Genomic DNA, 15,797 nt, shown 5'->3' on the forward strand with positions numbered 1-15,797 from the left:
ACAGAATACGGAAATCTTTAAGATATTATCCACAATTACATGGTCTGCCACTCAAAGAAAGTGTGCACATCAATTTACTCCAAAGTGTAATTTCCAAAAATAACTCTATCTTGCCCTGTGATGTGTCTATCATGCCCCCTGGAACTTAGTTGATTTTCAGATATCAATTCACCACTTACTTCGGATTTTTTTATCCCATCATCTACCTCCCCCAACCCCTCATTTCAAATGTGTTGGCTCCAATCATGTATTTACTCAAATATTGTAAAAGGGAAGGAAAACCAAGGAGTTATATATATATATATATATATATAACATATATATATATATATATATATATATATATATATATATATATATATATATATATATATATATATATATATATATTAATTTGTGTATATAAAAATACTTTAAATGTCTACAATGGCATGCAAACTTACATTATAATAATTTCCAAAGGATAATAATATGATTTTAACAGTGAAGAGATTGAGGAGACATATTTAAAAGATCCTTAGCATGCAAAATGCAACTTATGCATGACAGCCTACACTGCCCAATGGTATTTTCCAATTTCCTAGATGCCTTAAATTTAAATTTCCAGTCCCCAGCCTTTTGGGGGCCCCCATTCTTAATTTGATAATATGGCTAGTGCTACACAATAATATGCATACAACTTAGAATACTATTATTTCATGCAATGTACACTGCACAGTGTTATCTATGCCAGGGAATCTTTCAAGCCATTCATATTTCAATCTATTTCTCTCAACCAGAGAAAGTGGAAATATCCAATACTGGAAAACATATACTCATAAAAAAAAATGAAATATATTGATAAAATCAATTTACATCATCATTGTTTCTTTTATCGCAATCCATCAAGACCACTCACTGCAAACACAATAATGCAGACTTCAAATCTAATTAATCAATTAATTAATTTTTCTTTGATTCTGCAGCTCTAAGCGAAACGAGACATGACTGCGTAATTACGAGTTAAGCAGTCACACTCAGCAGGCAGCTCTGCTCAGCGATGGGTTTATATATGGCTTGAGGTAAATTGCTTTTATTAATATTATCATGGATGAATTTTCAGCAATACGTTGAAAAATAAATGATGCTATTTGACAGATTGTCAATAAAACTTTCAGTATCTCATTAGTTGTAATAGGTGTACCATGCAAACATAAAAATAATAAATAATGTCTTAAATTTATGAACATTTGGAAGACACACTGTGACTCAAGAAATGTTAAGATACCTACACCATCTCATCTTAGATGAAATCATGGCAGATTAACAAATGTGATCTGTTTTAAGAACATTTGTAGAAAATGTATCCCTGACATCTAAACCAATCAAACTAACCCTTGTGTGGAATCATCCAAGTTGCCTTGCCACATGTCAAAAGGGTAAACTTCATGACATCACAAGCAAAAGTCCTGTCAATCAAAAGAGGCTAGCCAATCAGATTTGAATGCTTTGAGCGGGTTAGTAATGACTAAGGAATACACTTTCACTGCCCTTGGCCATCTGGTTATAATTTGGTTATAGCGGCTTACTTTAAAATCTTTTTGTCACTTTTTGGTATTTCATATTGTAACCTTCTGTTACACAGAAAGCTGTTTGATAAGTCAGTCAATAAACACAACTGTACAAATCTGAAAAACAAATGAAGTCAAAATATTATTGTACTACATTGTAAAAGGAAACCAGCTGACCCTACCCCTATATGTTGATTCACCTAAAATAACATAGCAAGGGGACAGGAAATAATTAATACCGGGGCAAAACTACCAGTCGATTGCCAATGCTAGTTGAATACCCAACTCAGGCACACAGGGAACTCTCACTGTCTCCAGTGGCATTTCCAATTTACAATGAAATGTACAGCGGATCAATAATGCTGGTGCCACGCGTAATGATGTCTTCTGGCTTGCATATGAAACCCAGATAAATCCTTGGGATTTCGATAAAACACTGTAATTTTCTGTTGTGTGACCGAACCAAAGCCCCGGCTTAGCAGTGCCATCATCCAAAGTGACATGTGCGGCGCCGAGACTCCGTACAGCGACAGGAAAATACACACAATGATTTTGCAGCTCAACTCCTGGAGGCACAAAATTCAATTGTAGGACGTGGAATTTGGATAACTGAAGTTATATTTCATGTCAGTTCACTGAACTGCTGCTCAGATATTCTCGTTTCCACTTTCATCTCATGAACTCACCTCAGGAAGTGAAATAGTTCAAAGGTCACAGCAGAAAAAATTCCCTGTAATTACACTTACCCTTTTTTCAAAGACAGTGATCTAATATCTTATTGTTTCAGCAACGGTAACAACCGTGCCCCTAGCAGCATTCTTATAATGGAAAACACATATATAAAACAAATTTCTCACATAAAAGACCTACCATCAACTTTTAATCATATAACCCTTTTCCTGCCAGACAGTAATAACTGCATCACTTCCCCATTAGCCAAGTCAGTAAAAAGCGGTATTGAGCCAAACCATAACGTATTTTCACCCACTTGGCTTGGTATGTTAGAGCATCTTTTGTCCCAAAAAAATCAACTTTACAGTATTATGTTTTCAACAGCCTTCAAATGTACGGTATTATGTTAAAATACATCATGTGGAATACGTTGTGTTTCATTAATTTTAACCATCTTGACCTGGTGGTGAAATATGGACTTGGCAGGAAAAGGGATAATAATGCCCCTACCACCCACTCCAATAGCACATATACAATTTGGCATAATTAGTGACCCATTTTTTTACTGTATTTCTGAATTAAATGACATTTGCTGAATCAAAACAATTTGAAAAATATACACAGAGCAAAATCATTGTAACATTAGGCAGGACATAGATCAGGATATAAATTCTCAGAATTTTATCTTATATAATCATATCTAAAGGAGTGACTGATTAGATGTTACAGATAATGTTGACGGCCACAAAGAGGCCTAATGCCCATTTAAATCTGACAACTTGGTTGTTTGGACTTCGCTGCATTGGCAAGATGTAAATTTCACTTACAAATGAGAACCCTGACCACTGTAAAGATTTTTTTTTGAAGCGAGTTGGCCCCACACTTGCACGATGGTTAGAAACACATTATCCATCAGTCGTCTTTAAACAAAAATTTGATTTATGAATTTCTGTCCATCCCTGTTTGGGAATTTCATTCCTGCCAATAATAATATCATTCATGTCATTGTTGGCAGTGCGGAAGGCTACTCTTCTTGAATGAAACTGTGTAGGTATTGTGCCAGGCGTGATCATACACAATGAAAAGTGTCAAACAAACTGACCATAAGCAAAATGGAGTTTACACTGCCAGTGGAAAAAACACAGAACAAGTATCTTAACAAACAGTACTCTTTGAGTCCCCCACCCCCCTTTACTTTGTGTAACACAGGCTGGAGGCAAGCTTGACCACTCTGTGATTTGGTCAGTTGGCCAGACCAGCGATCACATTATCAGTTCAGGAATTCTGATGCAAGGAAGAGAATATGTATTGTGGAGGCCTGGGCTGGTTCTGAATACGATGACACTTGCCCTAGGCTGTAAATGTATTCAGGGTTTTCATAGCATGCAAAGTAACTAGTTGAAAACAATGGGGACTTGGATGGGCAGCCATGCATAACCATGCAACTGAATACTTAAAAGTTATTGAAGTTGAGCAAAATAATAGAATTGTTACCCGGTTGATGATAGCCCCTTTAGAAACGGGCTGTATCAAAAACAACATCGGCCACAGACTTGGCTCAGTAGCCAACATTCAACCGATCAATCTTCAGGAGGAGGGGAGTTGATTTGATGAATTCCAATCTCTTCACGAAGAGATACAGAATGCATCTCTCTTTTTAACAAACCATGGTCGATGATTTTCTTCAAATTAAAAGTTGTTGGCAAGAAGTATTTTCGTACGGGTATAAATGGCAACTCACACTGTACATTCTGCACAATTCAGATTCTCGGCTAGTGTTGTTCATCACACTGCAATTTCTTGATGGTGGATATATATATGAAATAGATTAATTTATAAGCCCCATTTAAATGGTCTTAATACGGTATACAAATTTGTAAAGAGCCAGCAAGATACACACCCGCGCATGTACCAAATTATGCTCGTGAACGAAGCCCTAGAAAGTCCGCTGACGGTTCACAGCCAGATTGGCATTAATTATCTGGTTTCATCATGGCATCGCAACGATCTGCTTCGTGGCGCAAGTCCAAATTTGGCACTGCAAGGGGCTTGCCAAGGAAGGAGAGAGGCCTGTTGTAGGGCGCTATTTTTGTGCAGGAAGTCTTTCGACAGCTCATATCTGCGTGTATACGCGAATGGAGATACAGCTGTTATTCATCGACTGTACTATGAACTGTCAGACGCGAGCTCGAGACCGCCGCTCGCATCGGGTCAGTTTACCAAGCGACGTTTTTTGGCTCTTGAAAGCAACGACGAATATCGAGGGGTTTTGCAGGAATATCAAGTGTCTGAGCTTGCCCTGGCGCAATAAAAACGACACACGGCTAACAAAGCGTGTGATAAAAAATCGAACTTCAAACAACACAGTTTTACGACTGGCCGCCATGAAACGAAGGACATGACGTCTACGAGTGTGGGAACTTAGTCAGACTCCGGTCGCTTTCGACCCCTAAACTTTGGTCCCCATAGCAGATAATGTTCTATATGAAAACGTAACCTTCTTGATATTTCATATAATGCGTAGAATCGGCAGATTAAAACGTCTGTGTGGCGTAGTTTCGGCTGTCAAACAACGCGTGATATAAAACATCGAAGTAGGAAGTACCGCTGGGCGGCCTTGAGTTTACAGTGAAACCTATTTGCCCGACTCGGCACTATCAGATGTGATGGAATGTTACAATTTCTTGGCCGCCAGTCATCAAAATCCCCTAAAACCAGCACCAAATAAGTCACGCCAGTCGTGCTACTCCAGAAACTCACGAACTTATCGGTACAATATGTATGTTTACAGTGACAGACGACATCGATCGCAAGTTATGGTGAACTTTCAAACATTGCCGAACGTGTTCCAAACATTGCAGGCACGTTCTGCGGGGCTCCCTTTTGATTTCTTCACCCTACTGCGCCCAGATTCACTTCCTATATTGCGAGACAATGCCCGATTTGGCCTAGTTATCAAACATATTGACCGATCGCACGCCAGTGGTATACCCACACCCAAAACTACTCGTATTGTTACTCACCTTCTTCGAGAAGCCTCTCTACATGAGCAAACAGATTCGGCAAAGTTGCAAGGGCTTTCTTGTCTTTCAAAAGTTGAGCTAAGTATTCTGGTGTGCTGCCAGCCGACATTGGCGACTCCTTCTCTTTCTCTAACCCGATAGTACTCATGTTTGCTGTGTAAGGCTTAAGTAAATCACCCTGAGTTAAACGTGTAAGGTCTAGCTGAGCATTAGAACTGGTAAAGTTAGTGACGAACTACTGATCACTCCAACGCTTTCCTCTACTGAACACTACACTCGAAGACAGTGAAATTTGTTTATTGACACGTGCGATAAGAACGCATGCGCAAATATAAGAATTTCAGGAATTAGGGTAGTCTGGAGGTAGAGGGGTCAAGAATGTTTCTATAACGTTGTATGAAATGTTGACACGATTCACTCCGCCCTATTATTTGCACAAAACGCCATATTTATTGATATTGTATGTAAATTTATTACACTAATAAATCATAGTTCGGTTGTAAAACGGCGTATACAGTTGTCACACACAGAGCAAGTTAGAAAAACCCTACCTGTAACAAAAGTGGCCTCGCCCAATTCAGATTCTTTCTCATTGAAACAGGGTTTCAATAGAATCGAGGTCTGGAATTTCACTTGACAATGGTGTAAATGAGATTTTTCTTCACCGAAAGAAGGGACGGTCAAATGTGCCTATTTAAACGCAAATCTTAAAACAGTAGACGGTGGCGTAATAAGTGGCGACTGTGCGAACTGGGCGTTTCGAATAATCTAAAACTCTGAAAGCACATTTTGATCAGCACTCCAGCAGTTTCATATAATGATATGTTTGCTTGCTTCAAATTGGATTGAAAAATACAATTGCTATTGACGCGAATTTTCCAAAATTTTTCTCATTAACTTTGTCGTAATGGGTGGGCATAAACAAGACATCAGCTCAATACTATGGTAATTCGCCAGCGGACAATGAATCTCTGTATGAGGGATGTTTACTTGAAAGAATAACACTTGTCATTTCGACAAATTTTCCAGTCGGCGCATCTCTGCAATATACAATTTGATTTCCCCCGTGCATCTATCGCGTCGACTTGCCCTCAAAAAGTTGTGATCTAAGTGAGCGATGCGCTGCCATCCGCTGGAGAGGAGTAGGGCGTGGCACCCACACATTTGCATTTTGTTACTGGCCAAGTTACCACACAGTAGCTCGATTTTACTGATTACCATTTTCATTCATAGAGGGTAAAAACTACTGTGAGGTGATAAGCGACAGTAATCGACAACCATTGAAAACCCCAAACGGAAAGGAAAACCTCACAAAACAAAGCAAAACATAACAAACGCTATTGTTTTCTCACTCTTTTACATTTCCGACCAAAACTGAACAATACAGGGTAAAAGTTGTCGTAATTAGTATCTCTGCTTTCACTACTACCACGCTGAGTCAAGTCGCTAGTTGGGGCTCGTTGGCAACCGACGATTATCCGATTTGCTACAATAGGGTACACAATTAAGCTACTTTAAAACCCCACACTGCTAGCCGGAATTGGCGAACTTTATTTCTGGCCCGCGGCTGGAGTTGAACAAAGAAGAAACGTGTCGGTGTGTGACAGAAGGCGATGAAAATGCTTTCTCTGAATCCCTACCAACCGATCGCTCTTCATTTGTGTCATTTTTAACAAAAAGTGCAAAAACTGCCATCGTTAACTTTTTTTGACACGGGCCCATAGGTCAACGACCAAGCTGATTAATCGACTATTAATAACAGCCCGGGAAACCTTCCTGACAACAATTGTCTCGTTGCTATGCCTTCCATTCCATTGGTTTGTAGTGCCTTCGCGGATCTCGCAAGCCACCCCCCCCCCAAAAAAAAATACCGTGTTTTGACTCGTGTTTGCTACTTTGTTTGACTGTTGTTCGCTATTTTGTTTTTGTAAGTTATCGGAAACACTTTACTACTAGTGCTAAAAAAGTTTCCTTTAAGGCAGAACGCGTTTCGGGACAGATATTTGGACTCTCAAACTTTTTAAATTCTTTTCTGATATACCACATGTGGGAGTTCATTTTGAAGCCCTTTAAGTAAGAAAAACTTTCACCGTCTTAGCTTTTTGAAAATAAAAAAAAATATTTTGTTTCCATGGAGTTAACACAGGGATGGCGGCCATTTTGAATTTCAAATATCGGGACAGTAATCTTGGGCAATTTGGTTCTCCAGTACAAAAATTTGCACTGTGACCCCCGATTTTTATTCTTGATTTTGAAAGTGAATGGTTGAAAGATTCCTTAAGGAAAATTTGAGCGAAGGTTAAGTCTTTTACTTTGAAGGCTCATACTTCTTTAAATGGACGATTAAGGTATTTCGCCGTGTTTAGAGCTCAATCATTTTACTAGCCTACATGATTTCAAAACTAAAATGCGGTTCATAGACTTTCAATCGTGTCTCGACAATATCTATTTGCTGGATACATCGTAAGTCATTATCGTAAACGCGTAGTCGTGTCTTTCCACTCTCCAGTACCCATTGATCATACCCCGAAATAAACGTGATATGAAGCAATCTATATTGTGTTTATAATGTGTATTATATAATGAAAATGACCCACTTTTAGGGGTCCCGGTAATCAATTGTGCCTACAGTAATTCTCCTGAAGACAGTCAGAATCGCGCCTGTAGCAAAATTGCCACAGTATGAATTCGTGGTTATCATAAACAATTGATAACTTCATCATTTTTTTTTAATTTTGTGTCCCGATCAAAATGCAATGGTGCAGGGAACGCGTTTAACTTCCATCTTGATAACAATTTCATCCATCGAGTGCCTCTCGTTTATCGTACAGTATTGCATTTTTTCATGGGACTGTACTGTGAACTGTAATATCAATGAACCATTAAATATTGCTTATATTCCAAAAAAGTTCACTGAATATATGAACCTCCCCCCCTCTCTCTCTCTCTCTCTCTCTCTCTCTCTCTCTCTCTCTCTCTCTCTCTCTCTCTCTCTCATATTCTAAGTCAATCATCAATCCAGAAGACCCACATCCAAGGAATTTAATAAATTTCTCTGGCATTTTGGAAAGGATAAAAGATGGCCAGTGTCTGAAACGATTATCCATTTGATGACTTACACAGAAAAGTTCACGGTGGCACGTATCAGCGAAGGCCATACAGATAAAAAAAACATTGAAAATATGATGTCGCCTGGCTCTAACAACAAAGTTGGTAATGTCCTCACTATTAAATTACAGGAACAAGGTTAGCGGAAGAGCTCATGCTATTTCCCAATAATTCTTATGACTAACTGTGCTGATGGCAGTTCTAACTTCTGAATCATGATTGATTGCCAGGTGATAGTATAGATACATTTATCAACACTTTTTGGAACATTAATTAAAAACAGGACTTAAGTACTTGTAAAGTTTTAGCATCGATCGAGCACTGTAATTTCCCACGAGGAATTCTGTATAATTATAAAACGTATATTAAATATATAGACCTACTGCATGCGTAACTATTTGTTGACGCCAACACCATACTCTAAGCAATGTATTAAATTTTGAAATGGTTCCATTTTCTTCGGACGATCTTCTCTCTCTCTCTCTCTCTCTCTCTCTCTCTCTCTCTCTCTCCTCTTCTCCTCTCTCACACACACACACACACCATAATATATATATATATTATATATATATATATATATATATATATATATATATATATATATATATATATATATATATATATATATATACAAAACTTTAATGCCCGATGCTAAAAACAGAGCAAATAATAACACAAACTACTTCAAGTACAAATTAATAGTATCTTAAAGTTTCATGTGTTCTGTCTGACTGTCTGATGATTGTGAGATGAACAATTACTTTGTACTTGGAAGTAATTTGATATATATATATATATATATATATATATATATATATATATATATGTGTGTGTGTGTGTGTGTGTGTGTGTGTGTGTGTGTGTGTGTGTGTAAAATATATGCTCTGAAGTAACTGATATCTTCAGAGAGATAGACTGTTAATAGATAGATAGATAGATAGATAGTAGATAGATAGATAGATAGATAGATAGATAGATAGATAGATAGATTTACCACACATGTGATAGATAGGTACGGTAGATATACCGCACCTGTTGTCGGACTGCAATTAATGATTAAAAAGTATGACACACAGGATAAATTACAAAATAATGATTTGATGATGCCATGAAAGTCAAGAAAATAAGTCAAACAAACAGCAGGATCTTCGACAGTCAATCCTCACTGTCCCGTTTAACGATGCCAATATCAAAATAATTGTCACCTTTCTTTAACTTTTTGATTTGGGATGTTGGATGTCAATAAATATGAGTGTCTTCACAGTTTGTTTAGTAGGCCTGCATGCATCTGTTGGAAAGTTATGAAAGTTTGACACAGTTTTGACATAGTGTGTTCATACTTCAAAAGTTTCAAGGAATTTAGCTGGCTTCGTCCATGTCCACCACTTCGGGTTTGCGTGTACTGTTTTATGGTTGAGTCGACCTTTGTGACCTCGGGTCAGGTCAGAAGAAGTCAACCAATTACTTTGTCGGCTTTTGTCTGTCAGTTGCTATGATTTATAGCGAGACATATGTATTTCGTTGATCATTGACTTTGTTTTACTGGGCCGGTCAGTCACGTGACTGTTGGGGTGACGAGTTGCAAGGCGCGCATGTTCATCTCCGTTTAAACAAATGAGGCACATCTCGCCGAGGGATTCAATTTCACAGCACTTGTGGCAGCTTTCAAGCAGAAAAAATGACTTCATGGCGTGGCTGTAGCTACATTTGCTGTACTGCGTGCATTTTCAAAATAACTGAAATAGGACGCGAGACACTGTCTTCACTGCACCTGTTACCAACTAAAAGTGCGGTATTTTGTACAAAATCGACCGTGGCTGACAGTTTTAATGTCCATACATATACATTGTGCCAAGACCAAGCGAACACAAACTCCCCAAGCACTGCTGCAGGTGTCTTGGGCTAAGGTCACGACCTTTGTCCTCGATTTTCTTGTCTTCCTTTGTTATTCTCAATGGATTTATTTTGTTTCGACAACCATTCAACTATTATCTGCTAAGGTAAAGTAGTTTCCATGGTTACGAGAAACACATTTTGAAAGAGACATTAAGTGTACTCAGGGTTGATGTATGATATCGAAACTTCGACAATGTCGGCGTTTTATTTATTGCACCATAAAACGTGGCGTGTTTACAATAGTAACTGCAATGCATGCCGGTAATTATACACAAAGTTCACTGCAGTCACCTTTGATCAAAATACCAGTCAAAGGCATTGTGGATGTCTATGATATTCCCCGCTCACTACTGTCTGAAACGACAGCGTTATCATACCTTCCTATTTTATGTTATGCGATACCAAAACTATCAGTTTACATATTTTTAGGAAAAACATCACAGTTGAAAAGTCTACGCGCATTTTTTTTTCAGTTGCACAGATCTTCGATTTTTTCTTTTGTAATCGTTTTGCGGTAAGCGTACACATTTACATTCATTTAGCGCCAATTTTAATAAAATGTAATTTGGTCACGAAGTAAAAATGTGACGTTAATACTGAAGGTTGGTGTTTGCTGCAAATAAACTCATGAATAAAAAATTATTGAATTGCCTCTCTCTATTTGCTGCCTAAGGTTGTTTGAATCGGACACGACATCGAGGCGACTAATTTTAGCTGATAGAAAGGACTGTTGAGTACAGAGAGAGAGAGAGAGAGAGAGAGAGAGAGAGAGAGAGAGGCTTATATTTAGTTCAGGAGGGGCGATATCTTTTTGCCCATCCCTACGACAAACACCGACACGCCCTAAATTTCCCCTAGGACAATACTATAGGTTTTACCATTTCACCTGAAACACAGACAAAACCATAACCGGATAAAGTGACGATTGACAGTGTTACTGAAACCAGACCCCACCAGAGGCTCAAACATACATACATACATACATACATACATACATACATACATACATACATACGTATACATACGTATACATACGTATACATACATACATACATACATACATACGTATACATACATACATACATACATACATACATACATACATACATACATACATACATACATACGGGTTCTTAAAATGCTTGAGACTTTTTAGCTGTTAACTTGTGCAGATTTTGTTTTCAGTGTTAAGACAAGAAGATCCAACGATTGTCATCCTTCATTAGACATGCCTCAAGCAAGATTTCAAAGTGTCTGGAATACCGATAAATCAGGCAATTTTTGTCAGTGATTTATTATAAGGCCGAAAGGCAGCAACTATTGAACAATGCTTCACTTGATAAAATGTGCACTTTACAACGTTTTGAATAGTAATTTACGAACTTAATAGCCTATTTACAGAAAGAAACCAAAGTTATAAGAAACCCGCTTTCTCTTCAGGTTCACCTATAGGGATGAACCCCTTGATGTCTCGGACAATTGGAAGAAACTTTGGCGGGAGAAATTAACACTTAATTCTTATGGACAAACCCAAACTATAATTCGCAAGGCGGGAAACAGAGCCCTGAGACGCTTAAGATACAAAGAAGGGCCAAGTGGAATTGGGGAAAATCCGAAGTGTGAACTGAAGATTTTTAGCAGACACTTGTATAAAAAATAGGTTTTTAAGTTTATTTCCAAAAGTACTCGATGTCAAATAGACCTCACGTTTCATATAAAAAATCTCTCCTTTGTGTGACGTCCATTCTCCTCAGTCTCTCAATCTCATTTATCCTTCATGTCAATCCACGCCTTACTGTTTCTGACACTGTTTTGTCTCTCAGTTTGCTGTCTCCAGAGGAGTATACATCAGTAACTTTTTGCTCTAACTTTTGACAATTCTTGCATTGTTTTGTTTCTAGGGGTAAAGGGAGAAACCCTCTTAAAACCTGAAGTACACAGTGAACACAATCCATTGCGACGGTATGTCATGTAGTTGTTGACAAATGAATTCTAGTCCGGACTATGATTTAGTTGTCAATAATAAATAATAATAACATTAGATTTATACACATACAGATTGTGTTGACACATGTTGAAGAAGCTAAAAAGAAACAGAACTTTGCCAACAGAATAGAGCTACTCGAAAATACATCAAAAGTTAAAGAAGCTGTCCCGTGAGCTTTTATAAAAAACTCACTGTTACAACACATGTACAGCAGCTGTATGTGCATCATAATTTGTATATGATAAATCCACCGTGATTGGCTATCTGTATGTCTCCCCTCTCTTCATTCCTCTCCCGTCTATTTCCCGTCTCTGTCTGTCTGTCTGTCTGTCTGTCTGTCTCTCTCTCTCTCTGTCTGTCTGTCTGTCTGTCTCTCTCTCTCTCTCTCTCTCTCTCTCTCTCTCTCTCTCTCTCTCTGGCTCCCTCTCTCTCTGGCTCCCTGCCTTTCCGTATGTCTCTCAGTCGTATATGATATCATCAGCTATTTTCCCATGTCACACCAAAATGTGAAAAAACCTTGTCGATTTGGTTGAAAATCAAAGCTGTTGCTACTACGAATTTCAAAGCATCCGAAAATTAATGCTACAAACGCTTTTCAAATAATTTGTGTCGAAAATGTTTTTATTATTACAGTCTTCTTTCCTCGTCCATTCCTGTCAATTTGAATGATCAATTCTCGCGCTCTGTGATTTTTTCTTTGTTTTGTGTTGTGACCTATTTTCTTCATTTTACCAGGGTCTGCATGTCACAGGACACATGCATATTACAGGGGAACCTCATCATCATAGCTGCAACGTTTAAATTATATGATGTAGATGATGACAGACATGTTTTAACTTTCATCAATCACCATCGTACCTTGGATACAGTGTTTACATCCGTTGTATGGGTCCAAAGCGACCTTTGAGCGCAGTTCCGACGACTGTATCTCTTGAAAGGTAACTCATGAAACAAACTAATAATTAACACGTATAAACAGACAAAGCACATGAAGAAAGGAAATATCAGAACAAGTTCATTATTACATTTTAACCAATACAGTAATTCAACCACATTCTGTGATGACTGCACGGTAAATAATTGAAACTACTTTGAGATAATTGCACAGTGTAGGATGCATGACACTTAAGTAATAGATATGATTACAGTGTACTTGAAGTAATTTGTGTTAATTATCATATCATATCACATCATATCTATCATATCATATCATATCATATCATATCATATCACATCACATTATATTATTTGATATGATATGATATGATATGATATGATATGATATCGTATCGTATCATATTATATCATATCTATCATATCATATCACATCATACCGTATCGTATCATATCCTATCATATCATATCTCTCATATCATATCATATCGTATCGTATTATATCATATTATATCTATCATACCATATCATATCATATCGTATCGTATCGTATCATATAATATCATATCATATTATATTATATTATATTACATTGTATTATATTATATTATTTATTGGCTTTCCTGTGGTATAAAGAGTTTAGACAACCGAAATAAAACTATTTGCTACATGCTATCACCCAAAAATATTGGTAAAATTGTAATTAAGCACGACCTGTCAGTAATTACGTATGGTGATATGTTGCATCCTTACTTCAGGATGAAGGTCTTAACTAACAGGAATGTGAGTCGCTGATCTTCCAATTAACCGAATGACTAATCTTTCTTCTTTTGTAAATGTAAATCGACGTTTTGAATTTTGGTCACCGCGAACTTCCTGTGAACGTTCTTTTTCCTACCCGGCAAATTACTATAGTAACTGTACTTGAATAAAGTTCTTTCAATTTTCCATACGCTATATATGCGTGTCACTCGCACTCCATCGTACCAGTCACCCTCATAGTCACTCAGTATTAAAAAAAATAAATAAAAAAAAAAAAAAAAAAAAAAAAAAAAAAATATATATATATATATATATATATATATATATATATATATATATATATATATATATATATATATATATATATTGTAATTTTTCAGGGTCCATTCCCCTGAGTTACCGCTCCCCATCAAAGAGATGTAAAAGTTGACCGCTCCCCTTTTCCGGTCGGGTCATTCTAGTTTTGTGACACAGGTCGGTCGGCGTGCAGGGTTCGGTTTCCCCCGAGGGGGAAAAAGTTAATGTGACATTTCTTTTCTGAAACCAGTGCCCATATCAGTAGCCCAATGGCGCGTAGTATATGGAACCGAAAAATGGACGGAAAATTGGGGGAGCAACCAGCCTGCACAATGTCCATTGCACGTGTTTGAGCACAGTCCTCCCACTCTTGATTGAGTCGCTAGATATGAATCGTCTGACACATTTTCCATACAGATCAGCAAATTATTCATTATGTGTGTGTTTATATGTATGTATGTATGTATGTATGTATGTATGTATGTATATATGTATGTAATAATAATAATATTTTTATTGCTTGCTTGTAAATATAAGACTTACATCACATTTGTGGCAATAAAAGTGTGATACAAAAATAAGTTCAAATTTTCTTCAATAAAGATAAAGTATTACATTATAGTAATAGTAGCTAATAATAAATAAATGTGAGCCATTGCATGCATTCCATCCATCCATCCATCCATCCATCCATTCACCCTTCCATCTTCTAGTATATGTGAACAATTTCGTATGAATTCATATTCGTTCATTCGTTCAGTTCACATAAGTCAGTCAGAAACAGTTGTATCAAGGATAGTGAAGAAGATGCAGTCAGTATGCCACGCTTGTCACACCGATAAAACGTATTTCAGGTACAGGCCTGGTTGTTTCCATGGCAACAATTATAAAACAGATCATATTAGAGAATATTGATGTCAAAAACAAGGCAAATCATTCCTAGTCATGCGAAGATGTTAAAAACAGGAAGACATAGAGGGTTTTGAATTGTCAGCCCTCGAACCTGTCAAAATGCACGATAATGTACACGACGAAAGTCTTTTCACTTCAGTTTGTCATGCTGAAGTTGTTCATTTACTTCGCAATAAACGTTCCGCAGGAACAATACATCACACTTTGTGTCACTGTGCCAAAATTAACTCAGTTTCAAACGACTGTTGTCCCCAAATGACAAATTGTATATTTGGATTTTTAATTTATCGCGGCAAGTGGCCATGGTGGCTCTTTTTTTTGTAGAATGCAGCCAACATTCTTTTCAAAGCAAATGCTAACACCACAATGCTTAGGTTACACATGACTAAATTTGGAATGAAGAGCCGCGGAAAAAAATTATCCCCAGTGACAGAGTAGGCCATAGGGCCTTGTCATAAATTTAAAACAAACTATCCCTGGGTCCGCCCTACTTCCACCGCTCAATGGACTGAAAACATTTTTCGACTCGCCGAAACGAAATGTTGAAAAAAAACAAGAAACCGTGTATTCAATACAGTTTAATTGTGACCCAGTTGGCTTGCAAGGTAAACATTTAAAACTCTCCTGAGAAGGAGTGATGCGGTTTTTTCCATATGAATAAAGTTGTCTCTCTTTGAACAAATGATCGATTGGAGT

General features: G+C 37.4%; 1 protein-coding gene across 4 annotated transcripts in view; it reads right to left on the reverse strand.

Annotated features, from left to right (window-relative positions):
• Window positions 1-5,559, reverse strand: part of LOC139142009 (KH domain-containing RNA-binding protein QKI-like) — a 63,801-nt gene extending 58,242 nt beyond the window's left edge. For 2 of the 4 annotated variants that reach the window (XM_070711790.1, XM_070711789.1), the window contains exon 1: window positions 5,246-5,533. In XM_070711790.1, coding sequence (XP_070567891.1) covers window positions 5,246-5,393 — 148 coding nt within the window. In that variant the 5' untranslated portion in view covers window positions 5,394-5,533. Of the gene's footprint in view, window positions 1-5,245 lie in introns of all 4 variants that reach the window. The other 2 variants (XM_070711791.1, XM_070711792.1) reach the window with 2 other exon arrangements.
• Between the last annotated feature and the right edge of the window lie 10,238 nt (window positions 5,560-15,797).

Source organism: Ptychodera flava, chromosome 10 (assembly GCF_041260155.1).
Source record: "Ptychodera flava strain L36383 chromosome 10, AS_Pfla_20210202, whole genome shotgun sequence".
Classification (NCBI taxonomy): Eukaryota; Metazoa; Hemichordata; class Enteropneusta; family Ptychoderidae; genus Ptychodera; species Ptychodera flava.